General features: G+C 42.8%; 2 protein-coding genes across 4 annotated transcripts in view; one reads left to right on the top strand and one right to left on the bottom strand.

Moving 5' to 3' along the window:
* Nucleotides 1-7,521, bottom strand: part of BDP1 (BDP1 general transcription factor IIIB subunit) — a 79,700-nt gene extending 72,179 nt beyond the window's left edge. For all 3 annotated transcript variants that reach the window (XM_089493970.1, XM_089493984.1, XM_089493978.1), the window contains exons 1-2: nt 7,253-7,521; nt 1,228-1,774 (exon numbers count right to left, since the gene is read on the bottom strand). In XM_089493970.1, the coding sequence (XP_089350096.1) occupies nt 1,228-1,774; nt 7,253-7,392 (687 nt within the window). In that variant the 5' untranslated portion in view covers nt 7,393-7,521. The remainder of the gene's footprint in view (nt 1-1,227; nt 1,775-7,252) is intronic.
* A 7,241-nt stretch (nt 7,522-14,762) lies between these two features.
* On the top strand, nt 14,763-23,376 carry LOC149323902 (small EDRK-rich factor 1-like). Its single transcript, XM_089493960.1, has 3 exons — nt 14,763-14,848; nt 22,070-22,178; nt 22,519-23,376. The coding sequence occupies exons 1-3, from the start codon at nt 14,842-14,844 to the stop codon at nt 22,589-22,591; spliced, it is 189 nt and encodes a 62-aa protein (XP_089350086.1). The 5' UTR covers nt 14,763-14,841; the 3' UTR covers nt 22,592-23,376.
* The last annotated feature ends 4,416 nt before the right edge of the window (nt 23,377-27,792 follow it).

Raw genomic sequence — 27,792 nt, 5'->3', positions numbered from 1 at the left:
AGGTCAGGATAACACAGGCTGAGCCAGTGCTATTCTGGCCCTGGTGTTCACCTGGATTGATACCCAAATCAGTGCAGGGACGGGCAGGTGTTTACACACCTATCGCCGACCCAGCACCCACTACCAGCACACACTACTTACCTTGCCACTCCATCACTGGTACTGAGAAGCTCCCATCACCTTGTCTGGTGCAGAAACAGGGCAACTGGCTGCAGCCACATGGACAGGCACCCCGTTTTCATGTCAGACACGGCAACAGAGGGCTTCTCAGTACTAGTGACAGCACAGCAAGGTAAGGAGTACAGGAGGCCAAATAAACAGTTGGGGTTTGCCGTGGAGTTTCCAGGAAACTCTGTAGCAAACCAGGGGTCAAACTAACTTGGGGTAAAGGCTGTTTATCCTGGATTAAAGGACAAATCTACCAGATTTGTGCCCAGTATGGCAAGATCGAGTCAATTCCTGGTCCTAGGGTTTTACCTTAATTTGTCTGAACTGGACGGTGTGAGGCCAGGGAGGAACATGGCCCATGCAGACAACCCCAATGCTGCTGAAAGTTGCATAGTTTTTACTTTGATAAACTAAAAGCTTTTAGCAAACAACATTTTGTAGGGTACCATGATGTTATCATGACAAAAACCTATAACCTCTTATAACCTATAAACCCCAATCAGTGCAAAAGATACTGTACAAGATTCAATCTCTGTCATTTCCAGGTAAGATCTGAAAAGTCTCCTATCTAATATCCTAGTGAGCTGCTGTAAAGACAACATGAACCAAAGAGACCAAGGATGTGACTTAGGGGCAAAACAGACATCCCAAAGCAGCAGCTTGATGCTGCTGCTTTGATCACCAGATTGGGGTCGCAGCAACCACACGCTGTGGGCCCAATCCGGCATTTTTCCAACCCAAAAAGAAGAAGCAAAATGCCGCCCCAAAAAGATGACCTTTCCATGGCAGCAGCAGTGGCTTTTCTCCGTTTCTGTGGTAAACACTGTGCTATATATAGAAACACCATGATATTAGCTGCTGTGTGGTCAGCAGGGTGAGTGATGCCGGCTGGGGAACGGTGTTGGGGTGTTTGGCATGCATATAGCATGCCCACACACCACCCTGCTTGGCTCTTTATGCTGGTCTGCTTTGCACTTTAGTTTGATGCACAGATTAGGCATCTCTTTCTATTCCTTTTTGCATCTTCCTTATAAGACTATCACAAAAATATTACTATACCTTTTCTTTCTTCAACTCTTCCTTAAGCATCTTTCTTAGCGTCTGAGTTTTCATTATTTTCTCATGTTCTGAACACTTATTATTCTCTTTTGCTGGAGCAGATTTTGACTGTTCTGTTTCATCTTGAATTAATTTTTCCTGTGTGGGTCTCTCCTTGAGTGGTGAGGATGTGTTCTTCTGAAGTGATTCATCATTTCTTTGAACACATGTACTTGGCTCTTTACTGGCAGATTTTTTAAATGGAGAAAACTGTGGTACTTGCGGCACAGGTGTTTTCTTTTCAGGCAGGGCAGGAGACTTAGGTGAATTTTCCACATTAATTTTCTCAGAAGAAGAGGTCTCCTGAAGCACAGAGCTGCCAAGAGTAGGGGGATGAGGTACTTGTTTCGTAGAATATTTTGATGCCAAGTTGACAGCTTGTTGTGTAGATGGGGATGTAACTCTTGGTTTAGCAAGGTTGGGCACAGTGGATATTCGTTTTCTTCTCTGGAGAAGCATCTCCATACGTTTACTGCAATCTCCATCACTTTCACTGGTCTTTTCATCTCTGAAAATTCCAAGACAAAGAAATCTCATTAATATTTTAAAGAAAATTATTGAACTATTTTTAAAAGAAAGAAATTAACTGCCACATCATTACAACAATCATACTATATTATAGCTATACTATATTAGAGCTGCCTTTTTTCTAGACATCACAATTTATCCAACAAATATACAGGCATTTTACATCTTATTTACTATAGATCTATGGCCTGTTACAGACTGCCAAAATAAAGTTGCTTCGGGTCTCTTTGTAGGTATGCTGTTTAAATGATGCATGCATCCTAAGAATCCGGAAGCTGCACCAAAGCTACACTCTGGTGCTTAGGAATGGAGTGTGGCTTTGGTGCGACTAGGGTTGCCATAAGTGAGGACCTCCAAACCGGGACAAATGTAGGACAAATGCAGGACAACATTTTCAAATGTAGGACACATTTTAAAAAATGGAGGACACGCAAAAAAATTGAGGCTTTTTTAGAAATGTTAATATAAATCCATGTTTCTTAGGCATGATCAAAATGGAGGACATTTTGACATTATTCGTAGACAGATCACGGAAATGTACTTCCTTTTCTGGCCACCCCCCTCTCCCCATTCCAAACAGCACATTTGAGCATTGAACCTGGCTTTATTTTAACATTGCCTCTTGCATATTTCAGAGGCTTATTCCACAACCAAACCCTTTGGTCAAGGGACTTTGGTTTTTCTTCATTTTGACTTGTTTTGTCTGTATTCCTCCCCACTAAATAAAGGAGACATGAAATGGAGTTAATGGGTACAAGTTGTTCAACAAAAAAGTCTTGTGAGACTCTGTAGGCAAGAGGTGCACCATGTTAAGAACTGCATTAAGCACACTTAGGCTGCTGCCACACTGCTTTCACTCTCATCACTCCATCCTATGGAATCCTGGGATTTGTAGTTTGTTGTGGTGCCAAGGCTGGGCTTTGAAATCTCAGGCATAAGAGAGGCAAAAGGCTTGGGCTGCATCTACACTGGAGAAATAATCTGGTTTGAGACCACTTTAACTGTCTTGCCTGAATGCTATGGAATTCTGGGAATGGGAGGCTTTCCCTCTGGGCCTGGGCCCTGCCCTCGGCGCGGGGCGGAGCCCAAGCGGGGACAGACTCCTCCCCTTCAGGGAGGCTTTCCCTCTGGGCCTGGGCCCCGTCCTCGGCGGGGGCGGAGCCCAAGCAGGGAGGGACTCCTCCCCTTCAGGGAGGCTTTCCCTGCAGGCCTTGGCCCAAGCTGCGAGGGAAAGCCTCCCTTAGCTTGCCATATCTCGCCCGGGGGTGGGGGCAATCCCGGGGGCAGGGCTAAACCGGGGCGGGACCGTGCAGACCCGCCCCAAACCGGGAAAGTCCCGCCCCCAGGCGGGATATGGCAAGCCTAGGTGTGACCTCTGGACTCTTAGGACCCATGCATCAATTAAATAGCATACCTCCAAAGAGACCTGGAGCAGCTTTATTTTGGCAGTCTGTAACAGGCCTATGTCAACTTCTGAAATATATAGAGTTCATTGTTAGCAATCTAATAGTTATATATTGAATATTGGTCTGCGATGTTCTTGGGGACAAGACAAGATAATTTAGATATCAGCAGATTCACTAGAGTCACATTTAGAACTCGTATGAAAAATATGAGATTATCTGCAGGCAGAAAAATATATTACTATGACCTGATGATGCAACATTAAGAAAAAATTTCAGCTGGTGACTCCAGTAAACAAGTGGGTTAATTAATCACCTTTTGTATGAATAAGCATCTCTGGCATTCTTATAACCTAATCCTATACATATGAACTTGGACATAACTGCCATTAAATTCAATCAGGCTTACTTCTATTTAAAGTACAGCAGATTGCAACCTTCAAGGAGCAACTCCTCACTGTCCTAGTCTTACACTGCAATACCATACACATCTAATAATAATAATAATAATAATAATAATAATTTGTTTTATTTATATACCGCTATTCCAAAGATCATAGTAGTGAACAGCAAGTAAGCTAATTAGCAAGTAAGCTAATTTGCCCCCAACAGTCTGGGTACTCATTTTAGCGACCTTGGAAGGATGCTATGACATAAACTCTACTGAATGAATTGAGACTCACTCCTGGCTAACTATGTATAAAATGGAAATATATGTAACTACAATTGCAGACTCAGTGACAGAAAACAGAATTTAAAAACAAAAAGATTCCAGTTAGAACCCTGGCCCAGCATTTTACGCAATTGAAAAAACCCTGTAATAGAGATAAATATAATTTCTGCATATAATATAATTCACCTGGGAGCTAAAACAACTTGACAAATACCAACTAAATGCAATACTAATGCACTGGTCTTATCTAAAATTGCAATACCGTACAACTCAGTACTATTAGAGATTTCTTTACCAATTTAAATGTACTGGAACACATTTTTAGCTCTTTTAATTCCATATACAGGAGGCTTTAACTTATACCAACAAATAAGACTGGTTTTCAACAGAAGTAATATAGTGTTGGGGCACTGAGTCTGACCACTGCAAGATTGGCAGATCGGCAGTTCGAGGCCCAAGCGCTGCATGATGGAATGAGCTCCCATTACTAGTCCCAGCTTCTGCCAACCTAGCAGTTCAAAAGCATGTAAAAGTGCAAGCAGATAAATAGGGACCACTTTGATGGGAAGTTAACAGCATTCTGTGCAGTCATGCTGGCTACGTGACCACAGGGCCATCTTTGACAAAGTTGCCTCTTTGGCTTATTATCAGAGATGAACACTACCCCCTGCACTTGGACACAACTAGACAATCATGTCAAAGTGGACTACCTTTAATTTTTTAATAAAAGCAAGCAAGAAAACTGCTTCATTTATATACTGCTTCATACTGAACTGAACAGCCTCTAAGCAGGTTACAACTGTAAGCTAATTGCCCCCAACAAGCTGGATACTCATTTTAGCTACATCAGAAGGATGCAAGCCTGAGTTGAGCTTGAGCCCTGGCTAGTATTGAACTCGCAACCTTATGGTTTTGAGTGAGTGGCTGCAGTACAGGCATTTAACCACTGCACCACCAGAGCATACAGTGCTGCATAGTGTGACAAGTGCATAGATAGTATCAGTATAAATTGAGTATACCTTATCTGAAATGCCTGGGCCCAAAAATGTTTCAGATTTCAGAATTTTTCACATTTTGGAATATGTGCATGTATGTCATGAGATATCTTGAAGATGAGACCCAAGTCTAAACACAAAAATCACTTATTTTTATAAATACTTTAGAGTTAGACAGATTTGCCTGAATGAAATTTTATATATTTTTAAAAGTTTTGTGTATGAAACAAAGTTTTTTGTGTACTTGGTGCACATTGAACCATCAGAAAGCAAGGGTATCATATCTTAGCCACGCATGAAAAAGGTTTTGGATTTTAGAGCATTTCAGATTTTCAGACAAGGGACAGTCAACCTCTACTCCCACATACAGTCGGCCCTTCTTATACATAGATTTTTTATACACAAATTCAAGCATCCACAGTTTGAAAATGTTCAAAAAAAGTATAAATTTTAAATATCAAACCTTGATATTCAATTTTTTTATAAGGGACACCATTTTGCTATGTCATTATATTTAATGGAACTTGAGCATCCACGGATTTTGTTATCCATGGGGGATCTTGTAACCAAACCCCAGCGTATAACAAGGGTCCACTGTATCTCCTAAGATCTCTGTAAATTAGTATTAACTACAGAATTCTGAAGAGACAACATTTCTTTGCAAGGACCTAATGTCTTACATTACAGACCAACAAAATATAACACTCTTTATATAAAACTGTACTGTAGGTTCCCAAATATCAGATGTTTTCTAATGCAATGCATGAGGTAGTTTAGTGTGCTTGATCTTTCAGCTGCTGAAATCATTGTACATTGCAAGCTAGTGATCCAGATCTCAGAAGAGCTTGACCCTACTGCAAGTGCCAATGCTGCACAATGCATGCTGACTTATTCCAGTCAGTGGACGCACCTATGTACGTATGTTAAGGCCAAACGCTTGCAATATCCTCATACAACTAAACAGCACAGCAAAGTTTATGACGTGCGTACTCTTAGCACTGTTTACTGAGACACAATAACTGAAGTATAGTGATCCCTATCTTCAAATATCTGAAGGGCTGTCACATGGAAGATGAAGCAAGCTTTCTTTCCTGCTGCTGCGGAAGATATGACTCAAATCAATGGATTCAAATTATGAGAAAGGAGATTCCAGCTAAGCATCAAAAAGAATCTCTTGATGGTTACAATTGTCCAACAGTCAGCTGAGGACTCTCTCGGAAGGAGGTGAATTTTCTTTCATTAGAGATTTTTTATCAGACTGGATAACCATCTGTAAGGGATGCTTTAGGATAGATTTCTGCACATGGAGAGGTTGCAATAGATGACCCTTGGCATACCTTCCTACTCTATGTTTTCAGGAGACACCAATATCACACCCATAAATGCTAGCTGATTATAACCAGATTAGACTTCCATCAACATCAGATCTGGTAGACCAAATGACTTTTCTTATTCTTTTTCCTTCCCATCATAGCCAACCAAAGAATGCAAAGTCTTCCCATAAATATATAAAGATGGCAGGACAAAACACCACATTCACATCCCAGCTAATGCCAAATACAACACTCAACTGTTTCCTCTCCATGATCAACAACTATGATCACCAGGTCTTCAACTTTAACTTTAAATATGACTCAAAACCATGTCAGTTAAACTGAAGACTGCAGATAATGCACACACACACACACACACACACACACACAGACCCGCATCGAGAAAGGCACAGAGCTGTTCCTTGAACATGGATGTCACTAAGAGGGCTGGGGCTGCATCCATACTGTGGAAATAATCCAGTCTGACACAACTTTAAATGCCATGGTCCACTGTTATGGATCTCTGGGATTTGCAGTTTGTTGTGGCACCAGAGCTCTCTGACAGAGAAGGCTCAATGTATCACAAAACTACAAGTCCCAGAATCCCATAGCACTGAGCCATGGCAGTTAAAGTGGTGTCAACCTGGATTACTTCCGCAGTGCGGATGAGAAACATTCTGCAATCCCTCCTGGAGAGGGGGAGATGCCCTGGAAGAGGAGGGGGAAGTGGCCAGGTGTCCTGGCTGCAAAGGAGAAGGCTCCACAGAATGGAGCGTGACTAAGGACCATGAACTGTCATTTCTATGAGTGTTTGCCTTTGGTTTGGTCCTACCCTCCCATTTTCCCGGATGCCCTGCGTTTTGCAGAGCCTTGTTCTCCTTTGCAGGGGGACATTGGCTCTCCCTTCCCCTGACAGGGTGACCAGTCATCCTCTTTCCCCAGGACATGTCCTCCATTTCAACCTTCTGTCCAGGAGGGACTCCTAAACACCCTCCCTTTGCCTTTCAGATTAGTGCCTTTTGACAGTGTCCCTCCCTTTTCTCCGGAGGGGGACATGGGCCTTGGGCCGCCTACCTGCTGCTCCTGGGGCTGCCGCTTGCCTGCTGGGCCTCGGGGGCTGCTGCGGGAGTGGCTGGGCCGCTGTCGCCGTTCCCCTTCCCCGCAGCACTGGGCCTGACGTTCGGCTTGACGCTAAACCTGGCCCTTCGGAACATGGCGCCCTGAGAGCAGGAGAGGAGGAGGAGGAAGGGGCCTGGCTCCCGCTAAAGCCCGCCGCCCGAGTCTCCCTCCGGCCAGAGAGGCCGCCTCATGTCACCGCTTCTCCCCGGGCTCTCTGCCTTTCTGGGCCTGGAAGGAGAGGAAGGGGCCTGTCGGCTGCTCTGGGACGGCGCGCGGACTACGTCATCAGCCTGCGACAAGCACAGCGTCTCCCTCAGTCATTCCTGTGGCCCAAAACACACTGCAGAAGAAGTAACCCACTTTCAGAGTGCCAGGGGATTCTGGGAAATGTAGTGTTTCACGAGACCTTTGGCCTTCTGCGTTAAAAAGAGAGCTCTGGTGCCAGAATAAAACGCAGTCCCCTGAGTTCCCTAGTAGCAGTCTCAAATTAGAATCATTTCTGCAGTGTGTTCTGGACCTGGCTGCTGGAGATGACTGTGGCACCAGAGAAGGCTAAATGTCTCACAAAACCTACATTTCCCAGGATTCCCTTAGCATTGAACACCAGGGCAATTCAAGTGGTCTCAAACTTAATTGTTTCTCCTGTGTGTTCCGGACCTGGTTCAGTCTTACAGAATCCTATCCGTTGTAGTTAGAGAGCACCAGAGCTCTCTAACAGAGAAGGCTAAATGTCTCACAAAACTACAGTTCCCAGAATCCCCTAGCATTGAGAGCCAGGGCAACGAAAGCAGTCTCAAAGTGGGTTATTTGGTTCTCTGTGTTTTGGACCTTGGCTCAAACATTGATCAGAATCAGGGGGACCAGAGTGTCCTAACCACAGAGGGAAACAAAGCACTGTAAAGTGTAGGACAGTCAAGAAAAATGGAGGGATGTTGTGACCAAACAAAACTTCAAAACACATAAATGTAAAAATTCCTGCTTTAACTGCCCTGGCTCAATGCTAGGGAATTCTGGGAATGGTAGTTTGTTGTGGCGCCACTCAGACCTCTCAATTAGGTTACATATCTCACAAAGCTACTTCTTCTGCTTTCTTGACTGCAGTCCCTATTCTGATTAATGAATAAGCCAAGGTACGGAAATCTTGAACTATTTTAATGTTTTCATTGTCTGTTTTAAAGTTCTGTAAATCATCTGTGGACTGTGGCTATTATTTTTGTTTTCTTGATGTTCAACTGCAAACCTACCTTTGCATTTTCCTCCTTGACTTTCTTCAGTAACCATTCCAAGTCTGTGCTATTTTCTGCCATAGTATGATGTTATCTGCATATCTTAAATTGTTGATGTTCCTTCCTCCAATTTTCACGCCTTCTTCCTCCACATCTAGTCCGGCTTTATGTATGATACGTTCTGTGTACAAGTTAAATACATAGGGTCAATTGGAAACCGTTCTGTTTCTCCCTGTTCTGTCCTAACAGTAGCTTCTTGTCCTGAGTACAGGTAATGCATCAGGACAATCAAGTGTTGTGGCACACCCATTTCTTTATGGGTGATCCATAATTTTATATGATCTACACCTGTGATTCCCAAATTGGGGAGTACCAGGGAGACAGTGAGGAAAGGGGGGACAGGTCTGTGGTGAGTAAAAAGAGGGCAGCAGTCAACGTATTGGCATGCAAAAAAGACAAGGGGAACCAGCAGCCTTTAGGACCAAAGCAAGGATGAGGAGTTAGAGCACATTGTGTCGGGGGGGGGGGGGGTGGCGGCAAAAGGGGGCACTCACTCCTCATCCTTGCTTTGGTCCTAAAGGCTGCACTCAGACTAAAAGTCTGTCTCTGTAGGAGCAGCATAAACCTGGATTATGGGTTTTCCTTATTGATATTATTCCCTCAAACTTTGCATATCCTTTGATATCCTTTGACTGCTTTTGTTACATCTATCCACTCACCCGCAAATACTGCAACGTTTATACATCCAGTTTCTTGTTTTACTCTGTATAGCTCCCCCTGGTTCATGCTTCTCACATTCCATGTACCTATAATATGTGTTGTACAGCCTTGGACTTTCCTTTCACCTCTGAACATATAAACAGCTGAACTTCCTTTCGGCTTGAGTCCAGTTGCATCATTAGCCACAGCCCTACTCATAATTGTCATCTGCACTTCCCCAATAACTCAATGAGTGCCTTCTGATCTGGAAGTCTCATCTTCTAGCACTATCTCTTGTTCCACTTTGGTTTGTCTCCTGGTAAAAGATATTCAAAAAGGCGTTTACTGTGCTTCCTCCTGCTCAGTACCAACAAGTATTAGCTATGATGCCACTATCTTTGTCTCTGAAAGACCTTCCACCAATGTCACCCCCCACTATGGTTGCTGCCCAGTAGCTGTTTGGCACAATTAGGAGATTATCACATGCCAAATCTCTGCCAAGCAGGTTATAAACAGTCACCTATAGATTTTCCCATTCTTGAAAAGCTGTAGGAGAAGCCCAGATTGGATAGGGGCTGCCTACTGCCCAGGCACGGGGCAGTGCGATATGATCTGTTAGTGATAGTTACAACCCACCTGTATCCTGGCGGGGATTTGGCATGCGATAATCTTCTTAGTCTGGCTCCTTAGAAAATGGCATTGCCTGTGCATGGGATTGCATGCTCCTGTGAGGTAAGAGGCTACGATGACAACAGCAATGCTGCCCGTAGAGTTAATGAATTAGACAGAATTTATTTGGGTGGGTACCTTTCCCCTGTCACATTCACTAAAACAGGAAGACCTGCTGCTTCAAAGGAAATACAGTGGACCCTCCACATTCACTGCGGTTAGGGGCATAGGACCTAATAATAATAATAATAATAATAATAATAATAATGTTTATTTATATACCGCTTTTCCAAATTAGATCAAAGCGGTGTACAACAAGAAGTACAATACAAAGTCAAAATAAAACATAACATAACAGGCCTCTCTCCCCCTCAAGATGTATATATATAATGTAAAATACAATATGTATATATTTTATACATATTATAAAATATGTGACACCTCTGTATTAATCTCTCGGTCTTCCTGGGCAACTCTATGGTCAACATCTGCAAGAAGTTGACTACAGAATTGTGCTGGAGGACCTACAACAAATGCCTAGAGAATTGTTCTTTCTGGGAATCCCTAGGTCCTCCATTGCAACTTTTGGCAGAAGTTGATGATAGAGTTGCATTGGAAGGCCTAGAGATTCCCCCAAAGTGCATGTTAATCAAATCCATGAATGATTAAATCTGCAAAAGTCAAATATGCAATTGTGGAGGGCCAACTGTACTAGAATAGGAGGAATTGTATCCCACGGCTGTGTTATTAGCAGTAACAATAGCAAGTACATTTCTATACCGCTTATCAGTGCACTTAAGCACTCCTTAAGTGTAAGCTAATTGCCCCCAACAATCTGGGTACTCATTTTAGCGACCTCCTCGGAAGGATGCAAGCCTGAGTCGAGCTTGAGCCCTTTTTGCTGGTATTGAACTCACAACCTTATGGTTTGTGAGTGAGTGGCTGCAGTACAGGCATTTAACCACTGCGCAACCATATCTTTATACTTTTGGGGCACAGAGAGGAGGGAAAGGGAGAGATAAACCTAGAGCTCAAGTCAGATACCTGACTTTGTAGAACATAAGACCAATGAAGCTTGAGAAAGAATTAAAGAAGAAGAATGGAAAAGGGGGGAAAGGGTCAGTCTTGGAATAGAATGGGGAATTGTTTATGTAATAGAAGACCAAGGCTGTCAAACAGACAGGGGCCTTTTGAACTCCCCATGGACCTGTGTGGAAGGAAAATGTTTGGAGCATTAATGGGGATGTATTGGGACTCTCGTCAGTACCATTATTATTTTATTATTGTTGGGACTGGGTTCTCTTGCACATTACCGTATAATATGGCTTCCTGCTCCCATTCTGCATTTTACCTACCTAGCTATCCATCTATCTTTCTCCTCCTTACACTCCCCATTTTAATTATACAATTAAGGTAAGATGGGTGCAAAGAAGAGTGGGCTTGTTGGACACCTGATAATTAAAACTGCAGATGCAGTACAAGATTGTACTTCGATCTTCCATAGAAAACCTGCATTCTTTCAGCCAGAAAGGAAACAGTGATTCAGCTGTACAGAAAAATGTTCTGCAATCGGGTGTCATTCCAGGGTAGGCTTGCCATATCCTGCCTGGGGGCGGGACTTTCCCGGTTTGGGGCGGGTCTGCACGGTCCCGCCCCGGTTTAGCCCTGCCCCCGGGATTGCCCCCACCCCCGGGCGAGATATGGCAAGCTAAGGGAGGCTTTCCCTCGCAGCTTGGGCCAAGGCCTGCAGGGAAAGCCTCCCTGAAGGGGAGGAGTCCCTCCCTGCTTGGGCTCCACCCCCGCCGAGGACGGGGCCCAGGCCCAGAGGGAAAGCCTCCCTGAAGGGGAGGAGTCCCTCCCTGCTTGGGCTCCGCCCCCACCGAGGACGGGGCCCAGGCCCAGAGGGAAAGCCTCCCTGAAGGGGAGGAGTCTGTCCCCGCTTGGGCTCCGCCCCGCACCGAGGGCAGGGCCCAGGCCCAGAGGGAAAGCCTCCCTGAAGGGGAGGAGTCTGTCCCTGCTTGGGCTCCGCCCCCACCAAGGGCGGGGCCCAGAGGGAAAGCCTCGTAGGCTCCTATTCAAATGTAGGACACAAAAAAATGTGTGCTACATTTGAAAATTTTGTCCGACATTTGTCCCGGTTTGGAGGTCCTGATGAATGGCAACCCTATTCCAGGGTCATTCCAGGATTAGGTAAATTCGGGGGGAAAGAGGATTTACCTAACCCTGGAATGACCCCCGATTGTGTTTAGGATGGCTCCTGATTGCGTTTGGCGTCGTGTGATAGACAAACTTTAAACTATACCTAACCCTGGAATGACCTCCAATTGTGTTTAGGATGGCTCCTGATTGCGTTTGGCGTCGTTTGATAAACTACCTTGAAATCCCATGATTGCCCCTGCATTGCCTTCACATTGACTCTGGGGATAACTTCAAATTTTGCTTGTGTGATAAGAGCCAAAGAAAACCCTATGGAATTCATAGGATCACCATAAGTCAACAGATGACTTGAAGGCACATACCCACACTCCTCTGAAAAGACAAAAAAAAAAAAAAAAAAGATATTTTGAAGGAGCTAGTAATAAATGTGCTCCCCTAAGTGACAACCTCCATGATATTCTCTGTAAATCCCATGGCTTTAGTGTTTATCCTAGTGAATTAATTTTGCATAGTTTGGGTGAGATGAGGCTGATGCCGCAATCTGATAGAGAATCCTCTCTTAGCTTTAAAGGCATATTCATTTGGAGTAGTTCACAGATTATATGGGGTCACAGAGCATCAGTTCCTTATTCTTTTATATTTAATAGCTTTTGTTTGGATTGACACACTTGACAGTATTCTACAGGTAGATAAGGCTTTCAGTCAGGTGTGGGTTGATGTCTCCTCATACAAGGCACTCTCCTGAATGTAAGGGACTGTGGAAAATTGGGGGTTTAAACTGATTATCCCATGAAACTCGTGCAATCGTGATTAGCATTTAAAATGTCGATTATCCTGTGAAAATTCACAGGGAAATAATTCACAGGGAAATCCATAGTGTTAGGAGTATGTCAGGGATTAATTATTTCCGAATGTGGCCACACAGCCCAAAAAAACCACAGAAAAGTACATGCCCAAATGCACAGAATATATGGTGCAGAGCTTGGAAAGCTTGGATAATATATTTAGAGCATTTGGGTTGGCCGATTAAAAGTAGAATTAGAATTCAAAGATATAGCCATCCGTGTTCATCTATAGAATCAATATACAGTCGGCCCTTCTTATACATGGATTTTTTTATACACTGATTCAAGCATCCATGGTTTGAAAATGTTCAAAAAAAGTATACATTTCAAATATCAAACCTTGATTTTCCATTTTTTATAATGGACACCATTTTGCTTTGTTATTATATTTAATGGGACTTGAGCATCCATGAGTTTTGTTATCCATGGGGGATCTTGGAACCAAACCCCAGCATTTAACAAGGGTCCACTGTATAGAGAGCTCTTGTATCCCCTTTGAGACTAACTGAAAGAAAGAAGTTGGCAGCATGAGCTTTTGTAGACTTCAGTCTACTTTTTCAGATGCTTTTGGTGGAGTGAAAGCTCAGGACAGACAGACACACACACACACACACACACACACACACAGCCCATTAAATATATATATGTCCCAGGTTTCCACTCCACCAAATGCATCTGAGGAAGTAGATTTATTATTATTATTATTATTATTATTTATTTATTTATTTATTTATTTATATAGCTCTGTAGATTTGCATAGCACTGTACATAAAACAATAAGTATATAAGAGAAAGCCTGCCTATGGCGTACAATCTAAGAGATAATAGGATAATACATATAAAATACAAATTTAAGTCTAGGAAAGCTCATGCTGCCAACTTCTTTCTTTCAGTAAGTCTGAAAGGGGATATAAGATCTCTCTTGTCTACATACTGATTAAAAGTATCACTGTTTTGTGGATTTGGGATGTTATTGTACAGTACTTTCCTGTATGGCTACGGACAAGAGCCAGTGTGGCAAAGTGGTTTGACTTTGCTGTGAAACCCACTGGGTGACCTTGGGCCAGTCACACTCTCTCAGCCTCAGGGGAAGGCAATGGCAAACCTTCTCTGAACCAACCTTGCCAAGAAGAACCCATGACAGGTCTTGCCTTAGAGTCTCCATAAAGTCAGAAACGACTTGAAGGCACACAATACACACACACACACACAGCCACCCCTGAATATAGACAACGTGGGTCCAAAACACACTGCAGATAATCATCCAGTTTTGAGACCGCTTTAATTGGCCTGGTGTAGTGCTAGGGAATTCTGGGAACTGTAGTTTTATGAGACATTTAGCCTTCTCTGTCAGAGAGAGAGAGCTCTGATGCCACAATGAACTACAATTCCCAAAGCCTATGGTCCAAGAGACATGCAAAAATAACCCACTTTGAGACTGCTTTAACTGCCCCTTGCTCAGTGCTAGGGAATTCTGGGAAGTGTAATGTTTATGAGACATTTAGCCTTCTCTGAGAGAGAAAGAGAGATAGCTCTGGTGCCACAATATACTACAATTCCCAGGATTCCCTATAGCACTGAGCCAGGGCAGTTAAAAGAGTCTCAAAGTGGACTAGTTCTGTAGTGTGTTTGGGACCCCTGGACAACACAGCTCCTTCTTAATACGTTTCACACACCATAACAGGCAGTGAAGGGAAAAACTGAACAGTGCGCATGCGCAGTAAAGAAAGGAAGACGACGGAGGGAGGGAGGAGAAGCCCATCCCGTCAGGAAAAGCGTGGCTACGTCGCCGTGCGGGGTGACGTCACAGAGGCGGTCTCCCTCTCGCCTATATAAAGGGGAAGAGGGGCGGGTGGGGCGCGCAGAAGGTTCTGGCAGTCGGAGTGGCTGGTGGGGTTTGTTGGAGCTCGCGCGTAACGGTTGTCGTCGCTGGGGTTATTGTTTTGCCATGGCCCGTAAGTAGCGGCCTCGTTCTCCTCCTTCCTGAGCGAGGCCTAACGGTCCCCCGTGCCTTCCCCTTCTCCGCCTTTTGGCTCCGGGGGCCTTGCGCGCAGCGGCCTGGAGGTGGCTCTTGGCCAGAGGGAGGAGGCGCCGCCGCCGCTGCTGCTGCCTGCGTTGCGTGGCGTGGCGTCTCTGAAGGGGCGGGGAGGTCTTGTTCTCTCCCTTCAGGAACACACTGCAGAAATGGTCCACGTTGAGGCCGCTTAAAGTGCCCTGGCTCAGTGCTAGGGAGTCCTGGGAATTGTAGTTTTGTGAGACATTAAGCCTCCCTCCCTGTCAGAGAGCTCTGATGCCCCAATAAACTACAGTTCCCTAGCACTGAGCCAGGGCAGTCAAAGCACTCTCCAGCGGTGTTTCTTCTGCAGTGTGAAGCCTACTGTCAGATGCTGCTGCTGCTGCTGTTACTAACTGCTTCCAAGTCAACCCTGTGGACAAGACTCCTCCTCCAAGACCCCCCCCTCCACTGCTTTTTGTTGTTGTTGTTGTTAACTGTCCTCAAGTCACTCTCTACTCATGGTGACCCTATGGGTGAGAAATCTCCAGGACCCCCTGTCCTCCTCTGCTCTGCTTAATTCCTGCAACCCCATGAAACCCACTGAGACCTCCTTAATAGCGCCCATCCATCTGGCATGTGGCCTTCCTCTCTTCCTGCTTCCCTCCACCTTTCCCAGCATTATTGTCTTTTCCAATGAGTCCTTCCTTCCCATGATGTGTCCAAAGTACAACAGCCTCCAGGGAGATTTCTGGCTTGATCAGCTCTGGGACCCATTTGTCTGTCCTTTTGTCTGTCCATGGGGTCCTCAACACCCTTCTCCAGCACCACATCTCAAATGAATGGATTTTCTTCATATCTTCTTTCTTAACTGTCTTGCTCTCACATCCATACATGGTAAGAGGGAATACAGTGGCGTGTATGATTCTAACTTTTGTGGTACATAACTACTAATCAGTTTTGTTGTTAACTGCCTGTGCTTTGAGCTCAACCCATGGCGACCCTGTGGATGAGACATCTCCAGGCCCCCCTGTCCTCTTACTGCTCTGCCCATCTCCTGCACACTCATATTCATGCTCTCTTTAACAAAGTCCATCCATCTAGCATGGGGCCTTCCTCTCTTTCTACTTCCCTCCACCTTTCCTGACATTATTGTCTTTTCCAACAATTCATGCCTTCTCATTATGTGTCCCAAGTATGACAGTCTATAAGTCTTGTCATCTTGGCTTCCAGGGATATTTCTGACTTGATCTGCTCTAGGACTCATTTGTTCATCTTTTTGGCTGCCCATGGGATCCTCAGCACTCTTCTTCAGCACCACATCTTAAATGAATTGCTTTTCTTCCTATCGTCTTTCTTAACTGTCCAGCTCCCACATCCATGCATGGTAATGATGTTTACGATGGCTTGTATGATACTAACTTTATTGCTCAAAATCTTTTCTAGCTCTTTCATAGCCACCCTCCCCATTCTTAATCTTTTTCAGGTTTCCTAGCTGCAGTCCCCATTTCTATCAATGTTTGATCCCAGATGTGAGAACTTTTTTACTATTTCTATTTCTTCATTGTCTAGTTTCATAAGTTCTCTGTGGTCATTATTTTTCTTTTCTTTATGTTTAACAGTAATCCTGCCTTTGCACTTTCTTCTTTGATCTTCCTTAGTAGTTGTTTGAGGTCTGTGAGGTTCTCTGCTAGTATTATGGTGTCATCAGCATATCTCAGACTGTTGATATTTCTTCCTCTGATTTTCATTCTTCCCTTTTCCATGTCAAATGAGTTGGTTTTCTTCCTGTAATCCTTCTTGACTGTCCAGCTCTCACATCCACACATGATAATATGGAATATGATGGCCTGTATGATTCTGACTTCTGCCACTGCTCTCTCCAAATTCATACTCAAAAGCTCCCCAATTGAGTCTCTCCATCTGGGCATCTCTCTACTTCACTTTTTCTAGCATTATTGTCTTTTCCAGTGAGTTTGATTTCTTACAATGTGGCCAAAGCACAACAGCCTCAGTTTAGCCATCTTTGCCCCCAGGAAAAATTTAGGTTGCCCAAACCACTGTATTCCCTATTATCACGTATGGATGTGAGAGCTGCACAATTAAGAAAATGGATAGGAAGAAAATCAATTTATTTTAAATGTAGTGCTGGAGAAGAGTGCTGAGTGTACCATGGATAGCTAAAAAGACAAATGGGTCCTAGAGCAGATCAGGCCTGAAATCTCCCTGGAACCCAAGGTGACTAGACGCCAAGGCAACCCTGTGGATGAGACGTCTCCAAGACCCCCTGTCCTTTATCACTCTGGCTTAGCTTCTGCAAATTCATACTTACATGTTACCATAGTACTAGCAGAAAACCTCACAGACTTGGAACACCAACTAAGGGAAATCAAAGAAGAAAGTGAAAAGGCAGGCTTAATGTTGAACATAAAGAAAACAAAAATAATGACCACCGAGGACATTCACAAGTTCAACCTAGACAATGAAGACATAGAAATAGTAAAAGAATTCCCATACCTGGGATCATAGAATCATAGAGCTGGAAGAGACCGCAAAGGCCATCCAGTCCAACCCCATTCTGCCATGCAGGAAATCAATGAAGGCAGTTAACAACAACAAACAAAAATTATTATTTATTACTTCCAGGATTTATATCCCGCCTTTCTCTCACAGTGGGATTCAAGGCGAGTTACAATATTTTATGCTCTCCTTAATAGAGTCTAGCATGTAGCTTTCCTCTTTCTGCTTTCCTCCATCTTTCCAAACATTATTGTCTTTTCTAACAAGTCTTGTCTCCTCATGATGTGGCCAAAGTACAAAAGCCTCAAATTTATCATCTTGGCTTCCAGGGAAATTTCTGGTTTGATCTGCTCTAGGACCCAGTTGTTGTTGTTGTTGTTGTTGTTGTTGCGGTCCATGGTATCCTAAACACTCTTCTCCAGCACCACATTTAAAATTATTTTCTTCTTGCCAGCTTTCTTCACTGTCCAGTTCTCACATCCGTACATGGTAATGGGGAATACAACTGTTTGGACAATTCTGGTTTGTTTTAGTGTTCAGTTGTATATCTTTACTCTTTAGGATCTTTTCTTTTGTTGTTACCCACCCTCCAGTCTACCCTCCAATCTTGGGATGACACACCTCCCAAGATTCCCTGATCTCCACTATTCTTCTAAGTTCTTGGAGATTCAGACCCATGACCTCCTTAATTGAGTCCATCCATCTAGCATGCAGCATTCCTCTCTTTCTACTTCTCTCCACCTTTGCCTCCTCAAGATGTGGCCAAAGTACAACAACCTCAGTCTAGTCACCTTGGCTTCCACTGAGATTTCAGGCCTAATCTGCTCTATGACCCATTTATTTGCCATTTTGGCTGTCTGTTGTATTCTCAGCACTCTTCTCCAGCACTACATCTCAAATGAGTTGATTTTCCTCTTATCTGTTTTCCTCATTCCAGCTCTCACAACTGTACATAGTAATGGGGGTGGGGGGGTGGGATTGCTTGTACGATTCTCACTTGTGCTCAGTCTTTGCTCTTTAGTATTTTCTGTAGTTCTGTAATAGTTGCCCTCCCCATTCTTAATCTAATTCTAATTTCCTGGCTGGAGTCTTCATTCCTATCGATGTTTGATCCCAGGTATGATCATTCTTTTACTACAGTTGTCCCTCCCTTTTTAACAGACTTGAAGTCTGCAGTCTCACTCTTCATGGGAGGAACAAGTGGGGAGAGATAAAATGGTGGCGCGCACCCGCATGCAACCCACCCATGTATCCTGGGCACACACACCATCATTTTAAATGGGACTTGAATATTTGCGAGTTGCCATTTTCGTGGTGGGCCCAGAACGGATCCCCACAAATTGGGAGGGACTACTCTATTTCTATTTCCTTATTGTTTAGGTTGAACTTGTGTTGATCTTCCATGGTCATTGTTTTTATTCTTTTTATGTTCAGCATTAATCCTGCTTTTGCATATTGTTCTCATTTGTTCCAGGTCTGGGAGGTTTTCTGCTAGTACTATGGTGGCATCTGCAAACCTTAAATAAATGGTTCCCAAACTGTGGTCCTCTGGATATTTTGGACTTCAGCACCCAGAAGCCCCAGCCAGCTTGACCAGTAGTCAGGAATTCTGTGAGCTGAAGTCCACAACATCTGGAGGACCAGAGTTTGGGAATAACTACTTTAGATCGTTGATATTTCTTCTTCCTATTTTCACTCCTCCTTCTTCTGTGTCCAAGCCTGCTTTCCTTACAATATAAGTTTAGCATATAAGTTAAATAGGCAGGATGATAAGATGCAGCCTTGCCTGACCTCTTTGCCAATTGGGAACTATTCTGTTTCTCTGCATTCAGTTCTAACAGTAGCTTCTTGTCCTGAGTACAAGTATAGTCAGCTGGATTTTCCAATTAAAGCAGTAGGTCATTGCCTGACATCTTCCACACGTAGAAAGTTAGTGCAATATTTTGGTTTGCGTCCAGCATGCATAATGCTTTCTGCATGAAAAAGTGGCACTCTTAGGCTTCAGTGAAATTTTACAACATGAATGGAAAGTGTGTGGGGGGACACAAGAACTTTCATGAACAACTTGTAAACCAGTAGTTCCCATCCTTTTCTATGCCCCATGCCCCTAGGAAATGTTGCGTTAATGTTCACATCCCATACAAATCTAATACCACATTTGAAGATGAAGAAGTCTAATTTTTAAACCATAAATTGAACCACGTACAATACTGTGGGTGAACAAGTTGAACTTAAAAAAAGCTTTTATCTCAGTGCATAATATGCCAATCTAAATTGAGCAATTGGATTTTAATTTATTCAGAAAAAAATGTAAATGATTGTTCGTAAAATTCTTTCCTTTTGATTAAATAAATAATGGCCTGTTACAGACTGCCAAAATAAAGCTGCTTCGGGTCTCTTTGGAGGTATGCTATTTAAATGATGCATGGGTCCTAAGAGTCCGGAGGTCGCACCAAAGCCTCACTCCATACCTAAGCACTGGAGTGCAGCTTTGGTGCAGCTTCCGGATTCTTAGGATGCATGCATCATTTAAACAGCATACCTCCAAAGAGACCCAAAGCAGCTTTATTTTGGCAGTCTGTAACAGGCCAATGAGACTACTATCTATGCAACACAACAACCTGTTACCAGTTCTCAGGGCACAATGGGAGCTTGGAACTTGTCCCTCAAGGACCTGAAATTCCATCTCACACTCTTGCTCTAAATGTTGAGCTTGCTCCATCCTCAATGTGGTATCCAGAAATTTAACCTCCAGACGAGGAATTTGTGAGATGATCTTGTTAGAAGACTAAAGAAGAGCCTAAGACATGAGTGTAGCTGTTCACTTCTTTAACAAGTTGTTCTGATGATACTTGTGGAAATTGATGGCTAGAATTTACAGAGGGAGAAAAAATTGGGCATTAGTAGTCCCACTTGATTTGTCTAGAGATGGAAAGGAGTGGGGAAAAATTCTTTCCCCCAGTGCTCTTTCTAGTTTTTCTGACCTACAGTGGGGCTTTGTTAGCTGCAGATTTAATGATAGCATGTACGTGTGGCCATGCCACCATTAGGGACAATTTTGGTATCTGCGAAGGGAGGGGGGCAGAATAGATACTGAGGTCCCACTTTATTTTTTCCCCCAGGGACATTGAAGATGATATCCTAGAAAAATATTTTCTCTTTGAATGTATGAATACTTTATAAAACAAAGGTTTACTGTTTTAAAATGCATGGTTTGAATGTTTTAATGTATGATGATATAAAGGAAAGATTTCCTTTATTACGTTACAGCCAGTATAAATGTAACAAACAATTTAAAAGTTACTCCTAAAATAAAGGAATAAGCAGTACATACATTTGGCCTTCCACATGTGCAACTTTTGCAAATGTGATTATTTGCAGCTTTGATTAATATGTTCTCTCTAGGAATCTGTAACTCTTCCAGTGCAGCTCTGCCAGAAGTTGACTGTAGAGTTGTGCTGGAGAACCTAGACGTTTCTAGAGAAAACACTGCTCTAGGCATTTGTAGGTCCTTCAGCAAGATTCTGTGATCAACGTCTGGCAGATGTTGACCATAGAGTTGCAGTGGAGGAACTGGCGATTCCTAGAGAGGTGTTCCTTGAGGTAAAAAGAATAGTAGTTGTTTATTTGTGTCTTTTCCACAGTCACAAAAGTCCTTCACACCTAACCCCAGCAAATGTGAAGGGACCACTGTACTAGTTAAGCATACTTCATCAGATAAAATCTAAACACCTGTGTGAATAAGAGTGTATTTCCAGAATTATAGAAAAGAGAACACAAAGGTGATCCAATCCATTCCTCTGCCATGCAGGAATACACAATCAAAGCACTCCCAACAGATGGCCAGCCAGCTTCTACTTAAAAACCTCCAAGCAGCGTATTCCACTGTGATACAATTCTTACCATCAGGAAATTCTTCCTAATGGAATTTCCTGCAGCTTGAATACATTGATCCCTGTCCCGGTCTCTGGAGTAGCAAAAAATAAGTTGGCTCCATCCTCAGTATGGCATCCCATCAAATATTTCTGCCCATGGAAGCATATCAGAGGTGGAGCTATGCTGTCCCTGCTTACCAGAAAGGTGGGAGTAGCTATGAAGAAAACTTGCTTGACCTCCTGCCAAATGCATGCCTCTTACATTGGCAGGCAAACAAAAGAACATATTAAAATATATTTGGTTCATGTGGGAGAACCTGCTCTCCCAATTTAACTAGTGGTCCATTAAGTGTGTGTGTGTGTCCACAACTTTTATTTTGGTGGTTTTTGGAAATAATATTTGTATTTTATTTGAAAGACAACAAAATTTCAGTTTGGTTTAACCAAGACACAGCATCCTAGTCTAGGGCCCATGACTTTTATGACACTTGACTAGCACTGCAGCTAGTCCTCTCTCCTTAAATATGAATGTAAGAAGGATAGCTCAGTCAGGCATATTGCTTTGCATCCTGAGTATGCAAAGAAAATGTCTTAAATGTACTGAAAAGTAAAGTGTGGGAGCAATTCATTGTTCACCAGAATGATGGCTTCAATCAGATTAGTTCAATAGAAAGTTCAGGATTGTAAAGGATGGAGTGGAAATCATGCACACTGTTCTTTTCCTAAAAGGAGAAATCAGTTGCCAGTGAGTGTTGTAAAACTTGGCTATAACACTTTCTCACTTCTAGGTGGGAACCAGCGTGAACTTGCCCGCCAGAAAAACATGAAGAAAGCCCAAGAACTGAATAAAGGCAAAAGAAAAGAGGATACTCTCTCAGCTTCTCAGAGGAAACAAAGGTATGTTTGCATGGAAATTAACTCAGAATTCTTGGTGCAAGGGCAAGTAACATGGGGCTCTGTCTTAGAATTCTGAGTATGTGGTTATCCACTCTTCAGCAATAAATGGGTGTTGAATACTTGAGAAGCTAGTTTAATATTAACTTGCTAGGACCTAGCAAAGCTTGGGCTGGTGCTTTTCTGTGGAGAAACAGAAGACCTGTCTTGCTGAAAGTTATCACTGGAAGATATATTGTGGTTTGGAAGTAGAACATCTAGCTTTAAAAGGCTTAACCATTTCTAAGAACTAGAGAAACAGCTATCTTTAGCAATCTCACTCTTTTTTCTTTTTCTTTTACAGAGACTCTGAAATTATGCAGCAGAAGCAGAAAGCAGCTGATGAGAAGAAATCTGTTCAGACAGGAGCAAAATAATACATGGCTACACAAAGGACCTAATAATGCTGCTGTGCATCTCAAAAATATAGGGCCTAAAAAGACATATTTGTAAAAGTAGCCAGCCATTAAATGGTTAATGTTTATCTTCTATTTACTCACTTGTCCAGTATGCATTTATTTTAAAACATCTGGTTAATGTAGTGCAGTTGCAGCTGACTTTGTTCAGATTATTAGAATCTGTTCAAATAAAATTGCATTCATTCCCTTTGCATGTCTATTAGCAAATGGTAGCAGTAGCTTGACTGCAGTTTTCATTGTTAAAATGTTGGCTCAGTAAGTGGCTTGTGTAACTGTACCAGTTATTATGAAAGTAGACTTGGAAATCTATATGTACCAATTATTAATTATGAAAGTAGACGTGGAAATCTATACGGCAGCTAACATTCAAAAGTCTGCCATCTTAAAAACTAGATTTCTGTACTTGCTTTCCACTTTGTAAAGGTCAGCTGTAAAGTTAATCATAAATTATTTTTACAATAAAATGTTGCATGAAGTACTATGTAGTTTGGAATGGGGCACTCAAGACAGCTCTTAACAGGTGTGCCGAAGTTGCTGACAGATTGTCACGATTCAGAGTTTAGTCTCTTGGTTAGAACAGTCAAATAACCTGACTTCTATCATGTGTTCTAATTGTAGCCTGAGTACTAGGCAACTGCAAAACAAGATTCTCTAATATTTACTATGTAAAACTGCAATTAAAATCTGTAATCTGAATGCATATATAAACTATCTTTTAATTAAAGCTTGATTGATTGTAAAAATGTAGGCAGGAAACAAATTCTTGGCTTTCTTAAGCTTGATTACTTTCTGCGCAGGTAGTAAAGTTCTCACTAGGACTGCTTATTTAGCTTTCATGCTTGTTCTTCAACCAATGAGAAAAAATAACCAGTTGACCTGGGATTATGCCAAGTTATTCTTCTGTTCCTTGCTGGGTTTTTCCCCATACAATATTCTTTTGAGCTTTATTTACAGATTAGGAAGGAGGCAGTCAGGGTGACCCAGTCTCTCATGAAGTTCAAAGACAGTGGGTTATAGCAGTACAATGTAAAATATACAGCAAACACTGCAACATAGGATTCTTTAGGCAAGAACCTCCAAGCTAAAAGTGGCAAACTTAATATAGCCTATTAGATGGGTATTCTGAAAAGCCTAAATGGAAACTATGACAATACTTTCTTACAAGTGACAGGAGTGCAGTAGATGATCACACTTTTAAGAAATGTAGTATTTTTAATACCAAAACGTGCTAGCATAAACTAGAGGTAGACTTGTCTACCTAAATTTCAATTAAGCAATATCAGCTAACATGCTCTCAAACTGATACTTAAGGGAATGAGTAATGATAGACCTGGCTTTTTTCCCTTACAAAACTCGGTAGATATTATTCTACAGTTTCTTAAAACTTCTTGAATTTGTTTTTCTGTACATCCAGCTGCATTAATATACATCTCAGTACTAACCATATTTAATGGATGAGAGAGTGGAAGTTTATCAAGATTCAAATCTGTAAACCTATTGATGAAAGCACTGTATGTTCAAGCCATTATTAGTAAAGTGCAAAAAAACATTGTTTGTACTGGACCAAGGATTCATCTAATCCAAGTGAAAGCAGTTGTTGCCTTCACACATTTTAGGCTATAGCTCATAGAGGTTTCAGCCAGTATAAGCAGTAGCCAAGGCCAGCCCTAAACAGGTGAAAGATATCCTTGATATTGAGTGTGTTGACTCTGCTTTGGTCATACTAGTTCACAATACTGTAAACGAGCTCCAAAAATCAGAAGTACAGTACATCAAAAACTATATGCAGATTAACACTCTTTTGTGGTACACAGAATGATTGTGAGACTGGATGTATTTGAAATGTTAGGATAAATGGGAGTATGTCCATTTTTTTCTGCAGTGTGAGAAGGCAAACCATGCTGGGTCTGGCTCCAGCTCCTCCCTTGTACTTTGGAGGCAGGGCTTCAACCTGTTAGTCAACCTTACCAGTCTTAAGAAGGGATGACCAGGTCCACCTTCCCAGTTCCAACTTCTCTTAGCTTACATCAGGACAGAGGTTTTAGTGCTCTGGTTAAAATTTGAGAATGGGTCAGAATTGCTGGGTGAATGTTGTAGGCCTTCAAGTCATTCCTGACGTATGCCAACCTAAGGCAAACCAAACCCATCATGGACTTGGCAACATTTGTTCAGAGATTTCCCATTGCCTTCCCCTGAGGCTGGAAGCATGTGACTTGACCAGGGTCCCCCAGTAGGTTTCATGGCAGAGAAGGAAATTGAACCCTGATCTTCAGAGTTATAGTCCACTCTGGATCCTTACCTGAGCCTTTACCACCCTAAGACAGATGGATGGTCAGTCTTAACTTCAGGTTTTTCTTTTGTTGTAGAACCATTCTTTACCACCCTAATAGGCACGGTCATGTCAACTGCATGTACTTCCAATCTTCTCAGATAAGTCTAATTGATTGTATATATGAGCAAATGCCCACAGGATGTGCAGAAGGTTCAGGCCAGCCAGTTCTCTCAGACTCCATTGTTGGTGCTGCTGAGGCACCAGTGGAGGGTGTCGTGGTGGCACTGGCTGTGTGAAGGAACTGACTAGCATGACTTCAGGTGTGTGTGCATGCATGCACATTGCATATGTGACATGCTCTTGCTTCCCTTCCTCTCCTGGTTATTAATAGTCAGGAGCTTCCCCAGCAATGGTGTCACTGGATCTCCCTCGTAGCCAGGCAGACTGTGGAATCAAGTGAATCGGGGTGGGGGAAGCAGCTCCCAGACCTGGAACAACTAAGCACCACAAGAAAAGACATGAAAATGATATACTCCTGAGCCTTCTAGTGGCTAGAAGTGGTTAAAACAATCCAGAAAGCATGCCCTCTGAATCTTCTTCCTCAGGGATAGGAGTGGGGACTATGAAATATGCCTCTTCAATGGTTTCTCACTAAGAAATTGAAAAGAAAGACGAAATATGTTTCTTCTCTCCAGAATATGATGGAGTAGGAAGAACTATCCCCAATTTTTTTGGTGTGGGTGGTCTCTGCTTGAATATATTTCTCCCTGTTTGTTTAACTCTGAGCCGTTTCCTATCCTGCTGCGGAAGAAGGCAATGGCTTTGGGATTGAATGCTGTTAGTAAGGTTGCTGCTGCTATTGTAGGGATACCAGAAATAAGGGCTGAGGCTAAGCAGGACCATTCCATGGTTTCTTTCCCAAAGGTGTTTTTTTTTAAACTCAGATTGTGGTTATGGAAACCAGTCAGCTCCAGTCTTTGCAAAGTGTTTTTATTTGCTGTCACTTGAAGAGATGGAAAAACTAAAATTTCCCTTTACAGATACCCTAGTCATGTGGCTGAGTTTTGTCTTGGGTTCTGTGTTTTCTAAACATGGAGATGACATACCTAAAAATCCAGAAGACAAGAGACTGGATGATTTTTTGTGCAGGTCTCATGAGGAAATTTGAGCTATTTCCATTACGCCATTAACTGCCAGGGTATCTATTAGTGAAGCAAAGAACTTTCCCTTGTTCCCACAGAAGAGACTAAACTTCACTAGGGAATTAATAAATTGACCAAGGCCTCAGCTTTTATGGCAGATGCTAGTTTGAATTTGCTTCAATTTGTCCAGCAGGCCATGGCAGCTGATGTTACTGCCAGGTGGCAACTTTGGCTAAAACATTGAAACAAGTGGACAATAAATCCAAAGCCAATCTGACCATATGCCCTTTTAAGGGATCCAAATTATTTGGTACTGCCTTAGATCACATGTTGATAGAAAAAACAAAAGGAATATTACCATCATTGTCTAGAAAAGAAGAGGAAAATTGCCTCATCCCAAAGGATTCAGTAAGGGCAGCTCCACATCTTCTAACAAATGGTAGAAAGCCCAGTCAATCCTTGTAACTTGGGGTGACTCTCAGTTGGGGCTCACTTATATTTTGCCCATTACTGGGAAGAGATGTCTGTGAGCAGGACTGTGAGGGAGGGTTATACCACTGATTTCATTCAAAACTCTTCAAATTTCTTCAGTCTCACAGTCCCAGATCAGCAGAAATGTACTCTCAGTGATGCTTCAGATAAAGGCCAAAAGACCCATTTCCTCCTCAGGAGAGGCTTTTAGGTTCTTCCTATACTCTTCTTCACCCCCCCCCCCCAAAAAAAACCCAAGGACTGGAGGGCCATTCTGAGCCTTCACAGTCAATTGCTTTGTGGCCAAGCAGAAGTTCTTGCGTATGATTCTGGAAGGGATGCAAGAGAGGGACTTTGGCATCTCTCTGCTTCTAGGTAGCAGGCTTGCACACTCCAACACACCCGGTGTACCTCAGGTTTGCTTACCTGGAGGATCATGTTCAGTACAGGCTAATTAGCTAAATAGTCCAGACCAGAGAGAATGGGTCCTGAACCCTCTGGTGTTTCAAAGGATAGTAGAAGCGTTTAGCGTTCCTTGGGCAGATCTTTTTGCTTCTCAGGTTATTGTTTGTATCAAAATTTTGGATGGAAGGGACATTGGCCTTCAGTTCTCTCATGATAACTTGGCTGAGGGTAGAATTCAAAGCCGTAGTTAGTCTGTTAGTCTGTAAAGAAATCTTGTACCACCTTTGAGACTAACTGAAAGAACTGAGGGTGTTGTGCTACGTCTTTCCTCTGGTAGTGATGTTCTTCAGGTTGTTACAAGAAATAAAGATGGAGAGAGCAGAGATTTTCTGGTGGCTTTGTTGGCCTTGATTTTCCAATATGGTCAACATGCAGGTTCAGGAGAGTTGGCTTCTTCCACCATGGCCAGACCTGTTGCATCAGACCCAGGCTGGTTACAATTACATACCTAGAGGTTAAGTGGGAAGGGCTAGTAGTTGCTGAATGGTATGATGATGATGTCATTCAGACCATCCTTTCAGCTAGGAAACCCTCCACTAAGCACTTGTACAAGTCTGCTTGGAGAAATCTTTTGTAGCTGGTGTCAGCATAAAGGGATGCACCATCAGTCAGCCTTGGTGTGGTCAGTCTTGGCCTTTCTGCAAGTGATTTGAACCATCTCTAGTAACAGTATCGATGAGTGTTAGTACCAGCACTCTCAAGATACACATTTCTGCCTTGGTTTTTATCATGAAAGGAAAGTGGAGTAAACTGCTAATATCCCATCCACAAGTGCAGAGTATTTTTTTTGTTTTTTTTTTAAAGAGTAT

The sequence above is a fragment of the Sceloporus occidentalis genome, unplaced genomic scaffold (assembly GCF_023333645.1).
Source record: "Sceloporus occidentalis isolate IW3139 unplaced genomic scaffold, rSceOcc1.0.p SCAF_1, whole genome shotgun sequence".
NCBI classification, from domain to species: domain Eukaryota; kingdom Metazoa; phylum Chordata; class Lepidosauria; order Squamata; family Phrynosomatidae; genus Sceloporus; species Sceloporus occidentalis.
This window is presented reverse-complemented; position numbering and strand designations above follow the sequence as displayed.

What these genes read in the sequence shown, in the direction of transcription:
- LOC149323902 (XM_089493960.1), top strand. An exon ending in GCTTCTCAGAGGAAACAAAG is followed by an intron (nt 22,179 to 22,518) that starts GTATGTTTGCAT and finishes TTTCTTTTACAG; the next exon opens with AGACTCTGAAATTATGCAGC.